Consider the following 16,175-nt stretch of genomic DNA (forward strand, 5'->3'; position numbering starts at 1 on the left):
TATTTATTTAAAATTTAAATAGTTACTTAACTATTTAAATTTAAATATTCTAATGAACTTGAAATATTATATGTATATGGATATTATATATAAAATGAAATATTAGGCTAACTGAAACTGAACCACCTTAGAATTTATTTGAAACTACAAACCAAGAAGTAGCACAAACAATATAGATTATAAGATCTATCTAGAATTTTCTGTGATCAGTGTTTAAGAACACAGATAATATTGTTTCAAAGTCTTAACATATTTAGGTAAGTTTTATTTTATTTCTCATCTAATTTTTTTTTTATACAGTTTTAACAGTATACTGATTGTCACTGAAAATGTTTTTATATCTTATTATCATTTGCAATGTTAAAATGCATTAATGATATTTAAATTTTGCTTTTTAAAATTAGAAAAATTGTTAGTGAAATATATTGACATTTTAATCCATTGCCTTATATAGTAGAATCTATTTATTGCTAACACTTTGTGAGTACTGTATTGATGATAATGTTCTTGATTATAGTGAGTGGATTCTTCTGTATGAGTAAATAAATCAAATTACTACTTATTTCAGAAATCTACTATTTGTATAAACAAAAGACAAGCTGAATATAGTCAGATTTTGACCATTTTTTGGGTCAAAATCTAACTATATTCATCTCATTTCTGTATAGTAAACAATGATTTGATTTTATTTATTTGTAAAGATGATGCCAAATTTTGTGAACTTTTATGTTTGTTTACTTGTTAGATACTGTATATGGTAAAGTTCAGTGATATGAGGAAAGATATCAGCTTTAAATGTTTTGTTTTTTGTTTTTTATATATTTATTTTATTTCTAAATGTTTTTAAAAGATTTACTTTAAAACTTTATTTTCTGCTTTTTAAAATCAAATTTTACTACAGTTACAAGGATAGATTTGCAACTTTGAAATTTGAAGAATGTGCATATTTTATTCTTATAGGCTGTAACAAATATTGCGGGATAATTTAATAAGAAATTTTTTTGTTTAATTTTAGGTTTGTGAATTTTTTAAACATATTCTGTTTTTGAGGATTGTATACTTAATATATGATGAGAAATATTGTAATTATTGTGCTTCAAGTTCACTTTACCCCATTTTTGAAAATATTGAAGCATGTCTTTCACAACTCATACAACCTTTCTCAGAAAAAGGTTGGAGATCTCTGTCATAAAGAAAGCAAATACATAGATTGGGAAGAAAAAATGAACCATTTGGAATAATAATAATAGCAAGCAGATATTATCATTATTGCTTGGCTGATAAATTTATTATTATTAATGAGAATGGTGAAAAGAAAGTATGAGATGACTAAAAAGCCACACAGGTAGTATAAAAAATAGAATAATTGATACAGGCCTAGAATTTAATAAGAAGAATAATGAATCAGTTAACTCTCACATTAACAAAATATGAGCGTTAACTGTTTCCATAAAATGAAATCCTTAAAATAAAAAATATCATAGCTGCTGGGAGCTACATTATAAGGACCAGAGAAATAGTCTATCATAATATCAAAAGACTTTCCTTTCCAAGTTGAAAATGTGGCCTTATTTTGATTGAAAAGATTAGAAACTCTTGAGAATGATCTTAAATTACTATAATAGAGGAAATTAGATAAAATACTAGAACAACTTTAAGTAATGATGAAGGAAGACAAAAAATGCATATAAGATGAGAGATAATCATAATCACAAAACAAAACATCAACATAAAGTATAACATATGTAGAAATTCTGGCCATTTTTCAAAAGTGTTGAAATCAACAGGACAGAGAGAATATTAGCATACCTAATTTCTATACAGCAGTGTTTCTCAATCTTTTTTGACCTTTGGCCTAGCCTCTTTTAAGCTTAATATTTTTCTGTTGGCTCCCTCATAATAGTAATTTCTTTTGATAGATTTTGCATTATAGATGGCACTGTTAATGTTAAATCACATAACTTTCAACCTTCAAATTCAAAATGTGTACTTACAGTATTATATAATTATTTTTTTTTTGTACAATACTTAAAGTTTAGTTTTATACTTGAAGCTGAGGAAACCAAATGGTAGCACAAAATTGAAGTTTCAATGGTATATGCACTCTGTACATCTACATGTAGGCATATATTTTAATAATAAATATCCTTTGAAAAAAATAATAAAAATGACATGTTTTGTGTACACCTGCAAAATTCAACATGTTTTCATTTAGAAGAAACAAGTGTATGTATATTATAAAATGTAAAACCACTAGATGCCAAGTGATGTTCAGAATTAACAATACAACTGTCTATTGGTGTTATGGAAAATGTTTACTTACACAAGTACTTTTGGCAATATATAATTGTCCTCTTCAGGCACTATGATCATTTACAGAGAACAGAATGTTTTGTTTTATTTCATTGTGTATGCTGTTTGTTAAAAATTTTGTAAATTTATATACTTTTTATATTTATTTCAATTACATTCATTGTGTGTGAGGAACAATTTTCAAAAATGTTCTATATTGTTTATATTCCATTTTTCAAATAGTGGCATTCTGTTCTCTGTGAATGATAATATTGCCTGAAGAAGATTATTATATACTGTTGAAAATATTTTCATAAATAAAACCTTTTCTACAATGCTGATTGAGAGTTGTGTTGTTAATTTCGCATGTGTATTGTTTGGTAACAAATAAACTATTTTAGGTTCAAAATTTTGTTATTAAATTTACTTTTGTATTTTATTTAAACATAATATTTTAATAATTTTACATATATTTTGCTAATAATTCACTTATTGAAGTTTAATTGTTATCATATAATTTTAATATTTTATTCTGACAGTGGTTCCCTAGAGTTTGTTCTGGCTCCCAAAAGTTGATTTTTTGCCTGTGGCAAAAAATAGAGAACAAAGCCTTCTGGAAAAAGAATCTGGAAGGGTAAAACTGGCATAAATAAACAACCAGATAAATACAACACTACTGAACTCGTTTATAAAATACCTTGCACATGTGAACCACCAAAAGCATACATTGGAGAAACAAAACGAAGATTAGAAACAAGATTAAAAGAACACATCACGGATTTGAAATATAATAGAATCAACTCTGTTTTTTATGAACATTGCACAACTCATAACTGCAAATTAGATAAGAATGACACTATAATAGTACACAAAGAAAAAAATTGATACAAAAGAAAATTTAAGGAAAGCTATGAAATTACTACAGACAAAAATAATATTAACAAGAATCTAAGCATAGAAATTCATAAAAACTGGTTACAACTATTAAAATAGAATGTTTGTACAGTTGCAGGCAAGGCTGTGTGCGGCATTCTAGGAGTGAGATGTTGCACGTTGCGAGGCATGTGGGGGATGCCATCAAGTCGGCAGGGAAGGGAAGGGGAATGGGAAGATGTAGTGCGGAAGGTGCCTGACAGATGTCCACAAGATACAACCTATTTATGTAACAGACTGAAGAGGGGCGAAAGCCAAAACGCTTATCTATATGGATCAAAAGTTGATGATGAAATTATTTGCCAAGCATCAATAAATTCACCAAGTCCTGACATTGAACCAAACAAAACAAGAAGAAGACACTGTTTCAACAAATAAATAAAAAAAGAAATATACTCAGTAAAGTTTAAGAAGAATGAAATAGGATTAAATTATAATTAACCTTAAGTAAATTTTGATTTCTAATACTGATTTAAAAAATTCTGGAAGAAATGAATCTGCCCAGAGCAGGGCTCAACCCCACAATGCATCTGCCACTTACCATGCAGATGCATTACCAGTTATGCTACCTGGACCTCCATCTGATCTTTCAGTTCCAGACATATTTGATTTTGATATAACCATCTTAGTTATTCACAGTGCTACTCATTTTGACATTAAAGCCAAACAATTACTGGATTAAATGGTAATCGTTTGGCTTTAATATAATTATCAGGCTTTGAGATGTATATATTTTTATATATATGCTATGTTTAAATAAAGTGATAGCTGGCTGAGTGCCATAATGAGTTATAGGCCATGGGCACTTAGTTGTCCCCAGTTGTTATCATGAGTAACTAGTATGGTTATATCAAAGTCAAATATGTGTGGAAATGAAGGATTGGATGGAGGTCTTGGTAGCATAACTGGCAACATATCCATATGGTAAGTTGCAGTTGCTAATTAAAAAAAGCTTATCTGTTTACCGGCTATAAGTTTTTAAATAGTAATATACCTTTTACACTAGTAATGATTGCATACTTACCTATCTCATCAATGAAGATGTTCTATACATTGGGAATAGTATTTTCACCAGGCCAGTTTTCACCCGGACGAGCAGTTTTTTAATTCATGGTCCAGATTAATTATTAAGTTGTCTGGTTTTCATAGAAATTGTGAAATTATGATGAAACAAAATAAATTTATAAAAATATTTGTGAAGTATTTTGCAAATATTAGGTTTGTATCAACAAAAGTCCCTAACTGGTTTGTGTGGTGTTATTGAGTTTCTTATCAATTGTATATTTATGCTCCTTGAGTTGTTGTTGCAAGTTGTGAATCGTGGCACCCACATAGACTAGATTAGATCTGAAACATTGATTGTTTAATGGGATGGAGTAGATTTCTGTGGCTGAATTATGGTCATGTTGTTTTTTATCGTTCCTTAAAATTATGAAAACCATATGTAGAAATGCATTCTCATTAATGTACTTTNGATGTTAAATTTATTTTTCTTCTATATTTCGTTACATTATATTCTACATCCGTTTATTTATATAGTTCCAGTTAATACTTGGACTTGTTTTCATACCTTGAGTTGTTGTTGCAAGTTGTGAATCGTGGCACCCACATAGACTAGATTAGATCTGAAACATTGATTGTTTAATGGGATGGTGTAGATTTCTGTGGCTGAATTATGGTCATGTTGTTTTTTATCGTTCCTTAAAATTATGAAAACCATATGTAGAAATGCATTCTCATTAATGTACTTTACTACAGTCTGAAATGAAACATGTTCAAATCAAGTGACATAAAAGCCATGATACCAGCAAACTTTCACTTACTATTCGTGCAAATGTTTGTGTGAATAGTAAGTGAAATTTTGCTGGTATTTTGGATTTTGTGTCACTTGATTTAATACATTCAAACCATCATTCAGACTGAAACATGTTTAATATTGATGACAAAAAAATCTACAAAATTTCACAAACTTTTTATTATAGCATGATTCAAATAAGTGCTTTACTACTTTTTATTAATTTTCATGGATCAAAATCCCCAGCAGTTATTCAAGAAAATGTTTTAAAAACTATATTTAGGTGTTAGTGTTTTCACCATGCTATTAACACTGAAAGATAGTTTTTTAAATACAGTAATAATTTGGTGTATTGTATGTCATTATTTTCTTTTTCAAGATTTATTTTTTCAGGATTATTCAGATCTTACAAATTATTCTAAGAATAGCTAAACATCTAAAGGCAGCCAATTTACCCAAAAACATTCAGATTAGTTATATACAGTATTATTTTTTCAGATCTTAATACAGCAGTTTAACTGGTTAAATTTATTTTATTTATATTTACATGAAATGCAATCTAAACTGTTTATTTAAAACAATCTATTAAAATAGCAATTTTAAAATATATTATTCGAATGTAATATTAACATTTAGCAAGTAATTTGACATAGACACTTTGATACACCTTCTGTAAAGCATTACCAGGAGTTCTTCTCTATTTGAAACTTTGAAATTTTAACAAATTTGTGCAAATATACTATGTTCAGTATTTATGCAGTTTTTATGAATATAATTTATTAGATATGCTGGTATGTTTTAGTTAATATAGTAGATTTCCAAAACAATTTGAATAAAATAAAATATAGTGAAGAAAATTTATAAATCTTATATCTTCTAGACACAATTGTTGATATATGCTTTTGTCTTTTTGACACACAGGCTTGTTCCACATTTTTAAAAAGTTCATTTCTGTATTATTTATATATATTTTTTAAATTACATAATGCAATGATAAACTTTGAATGTTAACTCCTAAATATTTATTACAACTGATTCGTTTTTTGAAACCGTGTTTTCATATTTATTAACTATTAAACACAAGACTGTGTTATTATTAAAACATTATTATTATTACATTTTTACAAAATGTAATAATCTAATGTATATGTTTCTTCTTATCAGTTGACTGATGAGGAGGTATACACCCGAAACGTGTAAAAGTGCCCGTATCAACTGAATAAAGTGGATAAGCGCCAAGTGTTTTAATAATAACACAGTCTTGTGTTTAATAGTTAATTTATTACAACTATTTAATTTGATACATATGATGAACTCGTAGTTTTTTAAAATGCAAGAAATAGTCATAATGTATGTTTTATTTTCTGTTATTTATGAATTAAATTTGTAAAAACTTCACAGAATGCAAAATTTGCTTTGTATTATTATTAAAATAATAATTTTTGCTATGATCTATACCAAAATTTCATTTTAATTAAATTACAATTTTATCTTTGAAAATATATTCCCTCTTGATAAAAATGTTTTTTAATACATTATTAGTGACAATTTTTTACACTTTCAATTACAAATAATCATTCTCAGGGATTACATTGAAATCAAATTAGTGAAAATATTATTCGTTTAGAACAGAAATGGTGTAAACTAGGATTGAAAACTAGTTAATCATACAGCAAAATTCAGGTATCTGTATAAAGTTTTGAAGATCTCATTAGTGTGCGACACTATCAAACTGTAAATACTTATGTATTTACAGTTTGATAGTGTAAATGTACTGTGTATTTTTATTGAAGTATTTTACATTAAAAATTTAAAGTTGATTTTCCAGGAATTTTATAAAAGCTTTTTTTTCCTTCATTTTTTTGTAAAATCCATAGAACACCAGAATTTTGGATATATTATTTGAAAATGAATAATTATTACTGTATTTTGTTTTAATATTGAAAAATATATTTAAATCCAATTGCAAAAATGCAAAGAAACTCAATCTATAAGTATTTACAGTTTGATACAGATTGAGTTTCTTTGCATTTTTGCAAATTTTTGTGAACCGTGTATTTGCATTTTTTACTGAATGCTTATCTGTATTTAAAAACATAAGTATTTTATCTGGATTGTTTGAATCGTTTTTGTGCATTGTCAAAAGTAAAGATGAATAGCAATAGGAGAAGCAAGCTTATGAATTGAATTCCAGATTGAAATTCCAAAATCACAAGGAAGCCCAATATAAGATTTAATCCATTCCCACGCGAAAACAGATGATTATTTGGAAATCATAATTTGGAGTAAACTCATAAGTGTAATTGACGGAGAGCAGATTCGACTGTTAAAAATTGGCAAAAAAAAAAAAAAAAGGTTCCCAATTGTCCAGCTTTACACAAACAAATTTTGTTGTCAATTTTACAAGATTTTTCATACTAATATATACTGATATAAACAATATTTATAATTTGATAGTGCCTTAAAGAATTAAAATTTTTGATATTTCTCCTACTCATATTTTAATGTAATGATTAAATTTATCATTGATTAGTTTCTAAAACATTGTTGATTTTTTTTTATTTGATGAGATAGCTTATAGTGTAATTTCATCAACTATCATCTGGATTTTTATGATATGTCTCCTCATTTCTCTCTATCATGTTATGGAAAATATCAGTGAAAATATTTTTTATTGTCTTTTTGAATCCTCTGTCAATATTTGTGTAATTTACATTCAAATTTTAAATTAAGCATATTATTAATTAATAATCATTAATAATACTATCTTTACATTATTGTCTATGCCTTATTCATAGTTTTTATGCAAAAGTTACTGTAATCTATAAGTAATAATTGACTCAATAAATGTTATCAAGAATAATTGGAGTGCTATTCTACTGCTTATCGTGGACTTTTTTGTATTAATTATTATATTATATTTATTACCAGTATTTATAGTAGTTTTATTATATAGTCTGTATTGATTAAACAGTCTTCTTACTTTCAATAATTAAGAACCTAGTCAAAACAATAAACAATAGTTTGTTTTATCTGTCACATTAAAATTTGTTATTTTTGAATTAAAATTTAAAAAATTAAAATTGCCTCAAAAGACAAATAATTTTAAGTTTTGAGAAATAACATTGAAAGAATAGTGATTATTCCAAAAAGAGAGGAGAAAAATGATAAAATGTTTGTAGATGAAAGAATGGAAAACATTATTTTATTTTAAAAACAAAATACAAAAGTATGATGAGAAGTAAAATAAAATCAATATTATATATAATGTTATAAGTTATATATTACATATATAAAATTCTTAAAAATAATAATATATATCATATAAGAAAANTTATTACATTTTTACAAAATGTAATAATCTAATGTATATGTTTCTTCTTATCAGTTGACTGATGAGGAGGTATACACCCGAAACGTGTAAAAGTGCCCGTATCAACTGAATAAAGTGGATAAGCGCCAAGTGTTTTAATAATAACACAGTCTTGTGTTTAATAGTTAATTTATTACAACTATTTAATTTGATACATATGATGAACTCGTAGTTTTTTAAAATGCAAGAAATAGTCATAATGTATGTTTTATTTTCTGTTATTTATGAATTAAATTTGTAAAAACTTCACAGAATGCAAAATTTGCTTTGTATTATTATTAAAATAATAATTTTTGCTATGATCTATACCAAAATTTCATTTTAATTAAATTACAATTTTATCTTTGAAAATATATTCCCTCTTGATAAAAATGTTTTTTAATACATTATTAGTGACAATTTTTTACACTTTCAATTACAAATAATCATTCTCAGGGATTACATTGAAATCAAATTAGTGAAAATATTATTCGTTTAGAACAGAAATGGTGTAAACTAGGATTGAAAACTAGTTAATCATACAGCAAAATTCAGGTATCTGTATAAAGTTTTGAAGATCTCATTAGTGTGCGACACTATCAAACTGTAAATACTTATGTATTTACAGTTTGATAGTGTAAATGTACTGTGTATTTTTATTGAAGTATTTTACATTAAAAATTTAAAGTTGATTTTCCAGGAATTTTATAAAAGCTTTTTTTTCCTTCATTTTTTTGTAAAATCCATAGAACACCAGAATTTTGGATATATTATTTGAAAATGAATAATTATTACTGTATTTTGTTTTAATATTGAAAAATATATTTAAATCCAATTAAAATACAAAATCATGAAATAATCAATTTATTCCATTTGATAGAATTGATTTCAAGCAATTGGATAAAATTGAAAGCTAAATTTTGCTGAAATACAACACAGGTTTAAATTTACACATGTAATTTAACATGTAACTTATTTAATATTTACAAATAATTTTAAGAAATAAAAATAAAGCGGTAGTATGTAGAATGGAAGATTAAAGGTAATTATCAATATAAATGTATTTTTCGACGTGTTCAGGCAGAGATGTGTATTAACAGAGACGTTGATTTCCACCTGATCGTTTTTGGGCATTTTGGAAGGATGACATTGCTTTCCTTCCAGTCGGTGATTGACCTTGATTGGTATAACTAGACGCCACTAGATAGCACCACCGACTGGTTCACGATATCGATTGGGTACAGTCAGTCAGATCCATCTCTTCAGAACAGTCGTGATCTACAAGTAGCACAAGAGAGTCGCTCCTTCAGCCATGACGTACATTAGGCAACGGGAAGGTGAGGAATACTATCCCTATTTGTTTTAATGTTGGGATGAATGGATTTTCCACTCATCCTCGTATGACATTGACTTATAATTTGAAACAACTACTGTAGCAACCAAGCTCCCTACAAGGAAATCCCGTGTGTTGTTTTCCAGTATCGATCTGGGTGGGAAAATTCATCCCGCGACAACCCACCATAATGTTCTTATCAGGTAAGGGTTAGTTGGAGAAACGGTTGCCAATAAAATTCCCTACCGATTTCGGCAGAGGCCTATATATGTAAGAACATTCCCTGCGTTGGGAGTGTCATCTGTCATGTCACAAATCGGGCGAGGTTAGTCGTTTAGTTCGCACACTTAACACACGTGGATAATACTGGATAACACCATGCTACTATCTTAAACTTATCAGAATTTTGATTTTCCTATTTGTTTTCGGATAGAGGGATGGATAAGCAAATGCGTTAGACTTAATATTAAATATTTTCTTATCTTATCTCGATTAAAATAAGTAAGTAAATAAATAAATTCGAACGTTTCTTATTGTGTTTCGTTGCTAATGTTTAGTTTATCTGATAAAATCACTGATTTTCATTAAGTTTCTGCTAAGATAAAATCGTTTACAATATCCTTCGTAGTACGTAATGTAAATAAATATTCATTTTTATTTCCAACAAATTATTTTTTATCATAAATGTCGTAAATCCTTTTAAGTTAAAGAAAAAGTTAGAAAAGATAATAGTTTAATATTGTTACAAATAAACGAGTCTAGACATCTTAGCGTGAATTCAATTTATTGATTAAATGGAAATTTAATAGCGGTGCAAAGACGAAAAAATACGCGAAATGGATTTGTACGAAATTAATTTCGAAATTTCCAATTACAAATAAATACTCAATATTGTGGATAAATGTAATTTGAACGAAGCAATTACATGAAAAAGCCAGGGATCTTCGTTCGTGGCACAGTGTATTGTGCCATGACCCAGTATTTGGGCACCGCCTTACTCCTGGCTCGTGGCCAACTTATCATCTCGTACAACCCGCAATAAACATCTGAAGACTTTACACCGAATTCTTGATACAAGGAAAAGTACTTTTTGTAGATATGGTCCGAAACGTTTTTGAAAACTATTTCTCAAAGAAAATCTAAGTAATAAAAAGAAAATGAAATGAAGTTTTATCTAACTTGAATGTAGTGCAGCCAGTCATTTGTAAATGTAAGAAAACTTTGTGTTTGTTAAAATAAAAATGACCGAATGGAAACTGACTTAGTATCAACTTTCAGTAATTTAAAATCCTTATGATTTCTATTGAACCTTCGACTTTATTATTTAAACTATTTAGGGCATTTTTATAATTTATTTATTTATTTTAGTAATATTTCCGATTTTATTCTCTCGTTAATTCGTGTTTTATTTCTAATCTTTAACAAAAAACACAATAAAAAAAGGAAACTCGTAAAGTTACATGTAAAATAAAAATAAAAAAATGATGTGATTGTAAAAATTTGGAATTATTTGAATTAAAACGAAAATGTGGACTCTTCTCTGTCGTATTCAAGAATTATTTTATTTATGTAGATCGATAACAAACTATAAAAGAACATTAATATGTCAGTGAAAAATTTGATTTATTAATTTAAAAATAATTAGTCATTCATTATTAAAAAATAATTAAGATTGAAGGGAATTAACGCGCATTTCTATTTATTTAAATATAAATAAGTGTTAGTTTGAATTATCGATTTATAAGAGAATGATTTAGTAGATATATCTACTAAATTTCTTTAATTATATTTTAATAATGTACACACGAATAAAAATTAGTTTTATTCAGCGCTAAACTAACTCATTACAAATTTCAGCTTAAAGCGCAGCTGTTGTCGTCAATAAGAGAAAAAAAGTAAAGAATATAGTTTTCTTTTCTCCTGACAGTTCAATGTTTCAATCGAAAAACACCACCAGTTTTAAGATTCTGATATCAAGTTGGTATTTGTCTTTTCTCGATGGCTATCTTTATACAGATGGTTTTTATAGTTCATCGGACCGTAGAGGTAACATCTGTCGAGATTTTTAAAATGTAATTTTAAATACTCTGCAAATGGATTTTCAAAATATCAATCGGAATATATTATTAACTTATAAGTTTTTTAAAATGTCTCCTGGTTATAATTATATACATCACTTACTGTATAAAGGAATTTTTTCATTTAATTTTATATATAAAGGAGCAAGTGTATACTGTTAGTTCTAAATGACTTTGAATTGTGTGATATAAAACGAATCTATTCTTAGGAATACAAATCCTTACATTGATCGAATCCATCATCCATATTCTAGTCTGCAGGTTGAAAGTTGATCGGATGCAAGCGAGTGTTGATCGGAAGAGTCCATTTATATCATTTCGGGTGGTCCGTTGGCCATTATTTTTATCCCTATTACGGCATTAATAATAAACATCATCACCGATTTCGACATCTAATTTATGGCTCCTTATTGTAAACAGATGTTAAATTTATTTTTCTTCTATATTTCGTTACATTATATTCTACATCCGTTTATTTATATAGTTCCAGTTAATACTTGGACTTGTTTTCATATTTATGCTGCTTTATTTTAATTAAAATAATAATAATAAATGATGTAACAGTTCTGGCTTACACTATTTACTCTTAAAATTAAATTTAAAATGTATCTTACAAATTAACTTATTGTAGAGTTTGTTATAAACTCATTTTCTTGAACACTATTTGAGTTATTACAGATGTGAAATAAAAGTAGAGTTCCTACGGAACAGTATATGATAGTGTGTTGACCTAATTGGTAGTTAGAATTTCAAGTGTTGAACAAACTTTGCTTTAAAAACTAATTATTGCTTAGCGTTATTCTGTGTGCTTTATCAATCCCGTTCATTAAATTGTGTATAATGTTAAGATAGGATTGTTGTTATCTCACTAGTTCAATGCAAATATGCTTTCATTTAAATATCATTATTCCCGAATATTGAGAATAAATTACCAGCCATTTTTCCTTTTTAGACTATTGTACTAATATGAATTATATAAATTAATATGTTTCTTATTTGTTTAATTAATAAGCAAGATTATTGTACTTGTTATTAAAATATGATAGATTTTTGTTGTGATAAAAATATTAATTAAATAAATATTATATAATATATTTATAAAAAGGATTATATTAAGAGAGAAAACGGTTGTTTTACTTCGTTATCGTATTAGGAAACAATAAGGATCTTATTGAAATATGATACTTTGTTGATGTAGATGTTATTAGATTATTTAAGTTTAATTCAAAAAAATATAAGTAAAATAATCTAATCATTTTCTTTTTGTCAGTAAAAAAGTTCAATTTGTTTATCTTCCAGTTTAAAATATTAATAAAAGTTTAATTTAAAAATACCATGGTCAATTTATGCTCATTTTGGACTAAATAAATAAAAGTATTTTTATTGTAAATTAATTTAAATTACCATAAATAATTATATTGGATTACCATTTTTTACATCCCACATTAGTACGTTTCAGAGATTAGAATGGAATTTCTTGTATTATTAATCGATTATTGTGTATTACTTATTTATTCACATAAATCGTGACGAACAAACAAGAAAAAAAAACTTCATTATTTGATAGTTGTTATAACTTTTATTATTTATATTTTAGTGGATTAAATCACTGTTAAATCTTATTTGAATGGTAGTATTTAGTTGCTAAAATATTCTAGTTTCTTTATTAATAAAAATTATTTGAACTGAATATTTTTGCAGTTTAAAAATGTTCATATTAAGATTTTAATTAGTAAAATTACATTGTATTACGATTTTAATGTATTTTTATATTTCTGTAATAAAACTTTTACGCCTAATTTATTTAATCTGTTTTGACATTTTGAAAATATGTAGTTATGTTTGGAATTTATATTAGAGAGAATTTGTATTTTTCCCTTTTAGATCGTTCCATTTTTGCTATTATTTATACAATTGTCAAGAATACGATTTTTGCATTCCATTTTCCAAATTTCTTGAGTTTATTTCCTAGGGCTGAATTTGACGTATTGATTTTTATAATGTTCGTGCTCTCTTTCTTGTTCTGTTTGTTTCTGATGTTTTAATTGAATGTTTTTATTGTTCTCAAATGACGTTCTTTGATACCTCATCAAATGGAAAAATACTTACATAATAGTGTCACGAATATTTGATTTATTCACGAAATTAATAAATATTTAAACTTTTAATAATTATATCAACTCTAAAATCTCAAAATGATTATTTACTGAATATTAATTTTTTGTAATTTTATTTGATTATTGTTCAGCTATCTTATAATAATAAAAATGATTAACTGACTAGAGATAAAATTGTTTAAATTATCATAAATCTATAATTAAAGCTGGAATATATTAATACTGATAAGTGATATTTTGATGATTTAAGGAAATATAAATAACTTGTTTAACTTTTGTTGATAGTAATTATAGCATTAAATTACTTTCATTTTATTCTATGAATTCAAATCGAAAGCAAATACTTCGATAATTTCTGTCTGTGATCCCATCTCATTATCTCTCAAAGAAATTTTTTGTATGGCATCCGGACTCGGTCATTTACCTGATGTTTTGATTTTTGTGCTGATACTTTCTCACCTTTGTTTGCTATCGTAGGAAAAAAGTCATTTTCGATAAAATATACATTTTCCTTCAGGTAATCCTGTTTCATTATTTGAACTTTAATCTCTAATGATTTCTCAATTATTTTATAGATAAACTTTTAACTAAGAATTTGTATGATGATTTTATTAAAGAATTTTTGTTAAAAAATTTGTAAATAATTTACACTGTATATTATAACAGTTTATCCTAAGATAAAAAAAAAATTAAGTAATTTTATAATAAAACAAACCTATTATTTTAAATATAAAATGAACTGTATTTACTTTGGCATTAATTTGCCAGAAGTAATCTATACCGGTTTAATGTCACTTTGAATTCATACACATTAAAGAAAAAGTTATAATTTTTTATTGATTGATTATCGATATCGCAGACACTAATAATTCTACAGATTTATCTTTTTGATTTATCATTTTTAATCCCTCTATCAGTCAGTAACCTACTATTTCCTTTCCGATTGAATAGTCATAAATTACGAATTACAAAGTAAATAGTTATTACGTTAAGGAATTGTGGTATTTTAAAAGATTGAGTATTATTTTTCGGTTAAACTATTTGTAGTTTGGTTAATTTTACTTTTTCTTTCAATTAAAAAAATGAATTAAAATAATTTAAAGTACGAATTGCAAAATAATTAAATATAATTACATTTGACTCATTTTGCTTGATTTTTGTCATCTAAAATTCTGTAAAATTAGTTTTTTTTTTTCGAAAAAATTTAGTGAATTTCGTTCATATTAAATTTTAACAGAAAGTAAAATTATAATGAATTATAAATAAAGTCTATTAAAAGAAACGCAATATCTTTTAATCCACACTTAACATTAGCGCACAATTACTTCCTTTTTTCTCTCAACTAGAGCTAAATATACTTGGCCTTGGCCAGTTCACTCTTATAATTCTACATGTATTCTGTCTAAGAAATGATTGAAACAATAATAACAATAATACAAAGTAAATTCATAATTATTATTATATCTATTTATAAATTTTTTAGAATTTGGCTTATATCAAAAAACTGTTTTATCAAGTAATGTAAAGATTGTTAATGATTATTAAGAAAATCTATGCAATTTATTACCTAATTGTTATAATAAAAAGTTATTGCTAATTTGAAAAGTTATTGAAAAAAATTTTAATCAATAATCGATTACTACATCAAGAAAGCAATAATCGTGTCGAATGCATAATAGATAATACGTTTATTGCAAATAAATACTATTTGCAATAAACATATGCTCTCAAACGAATCTTGTAGATTGTAATGAATGCAACAGAGAGAAGTAATAGAGTTGCATTTCTCATTTTACAAAATTTCTTTCTTATAAATTTAATGCGCAGTTTTCAATATCAAAACTAAAAGCTGTAACTGTAATAAAACGAAGAACTGTTTTTCAACTAGTTCTTCGTTTTATTAGATTTTATAGAATGGTTGGATAGATTTGATGCTAGAAACATCAATAATAAATTGTCAGCACAGTTTAAAATTTATACAATCAGATAATTAGGATCCATGAAATTCGAAAAAACCTAATGGTGAAATCAAAAACTAGTTTCAAATAACTTGGATTTAAGAGAAAAAGGTAATAGAGCTTTATTTTTTTTCTTTAAGAAATAAATATGTAATTTGAAAATTTTTAACTCAAAATCCTTTTTTAGTTTAAGACGTCATGTCGAAAATTTTTTTAAATATTAAAAGTATGTTGTAGCGTTCCATAATGTAATGTTGGTTTCAGTATGTCTGGAATATAATAAATCGGATTTTGTTTTCTAGTAGTCTATAAATTTT

The 16,175-nt window shown here is 26.1% G+C and overlaps 1 protein-coding gene and 1 long non-coding RNA gene across 2 annotated transcripts in view; one reads left to right on the forward strand and one right to left on the reverse strand.

Annotated features, from left to right (window-relative positions):
- Positions 1-4,066: 4,066 nt before the first annotated feature.
- The window catches only part of LOC111621965 (dystrophin-like), a 202,574-nt gene continuing 190,465 nt past the window's right edge, over positions 4,067-16,175 (forward strand). Inside the window, exons 1-3 of the mRNA XM_023364220.1 lie at positions 4,067-4,149; positions 5,414-5,493; positions 9,699-9,709. Coding sequence (XP_023219988.1) covers positions 4,067-4,149; positions 5,414-5,493; positions 9,699-9,709 — 174 coding nt within the window. The remainder of the gene's footprint in view (positions 4,150-5,413; positions 5,494-9,698; positions 9,710-16,175) is intronic.
- On the reverse strand, positions 11,545-13,267 carry LOC111621961. The gene is made up of 3 exons (XR_002756174.1): positions 13,211-13,267; positions 12,009-12,306; positions 11,545-11,758 (listed from the first exon to the last, which is right to left on the reverse strand). It is a non-coding gene; the product is annotated as an uncharacterized LOC111621961 (long non-coding RNA).

This window comes from Centruroides sculpturatus, unplaced genomic scaffold, assembly GCF_000671375.1.
Source record: "Centruroides sculpturatus isolate CEXI.00-Female unplaced genomic scaffold, Cexi_2.0 scaffold312, whole genome shotgun sequence".
In the NCBI taxonomy this organism is placed as follows: Eukaryota; Metazoa; Arthropoda; class Arachnida; order Scorpiones; family Buthidae; genus Centruroides; species Centruroides sculpturatus.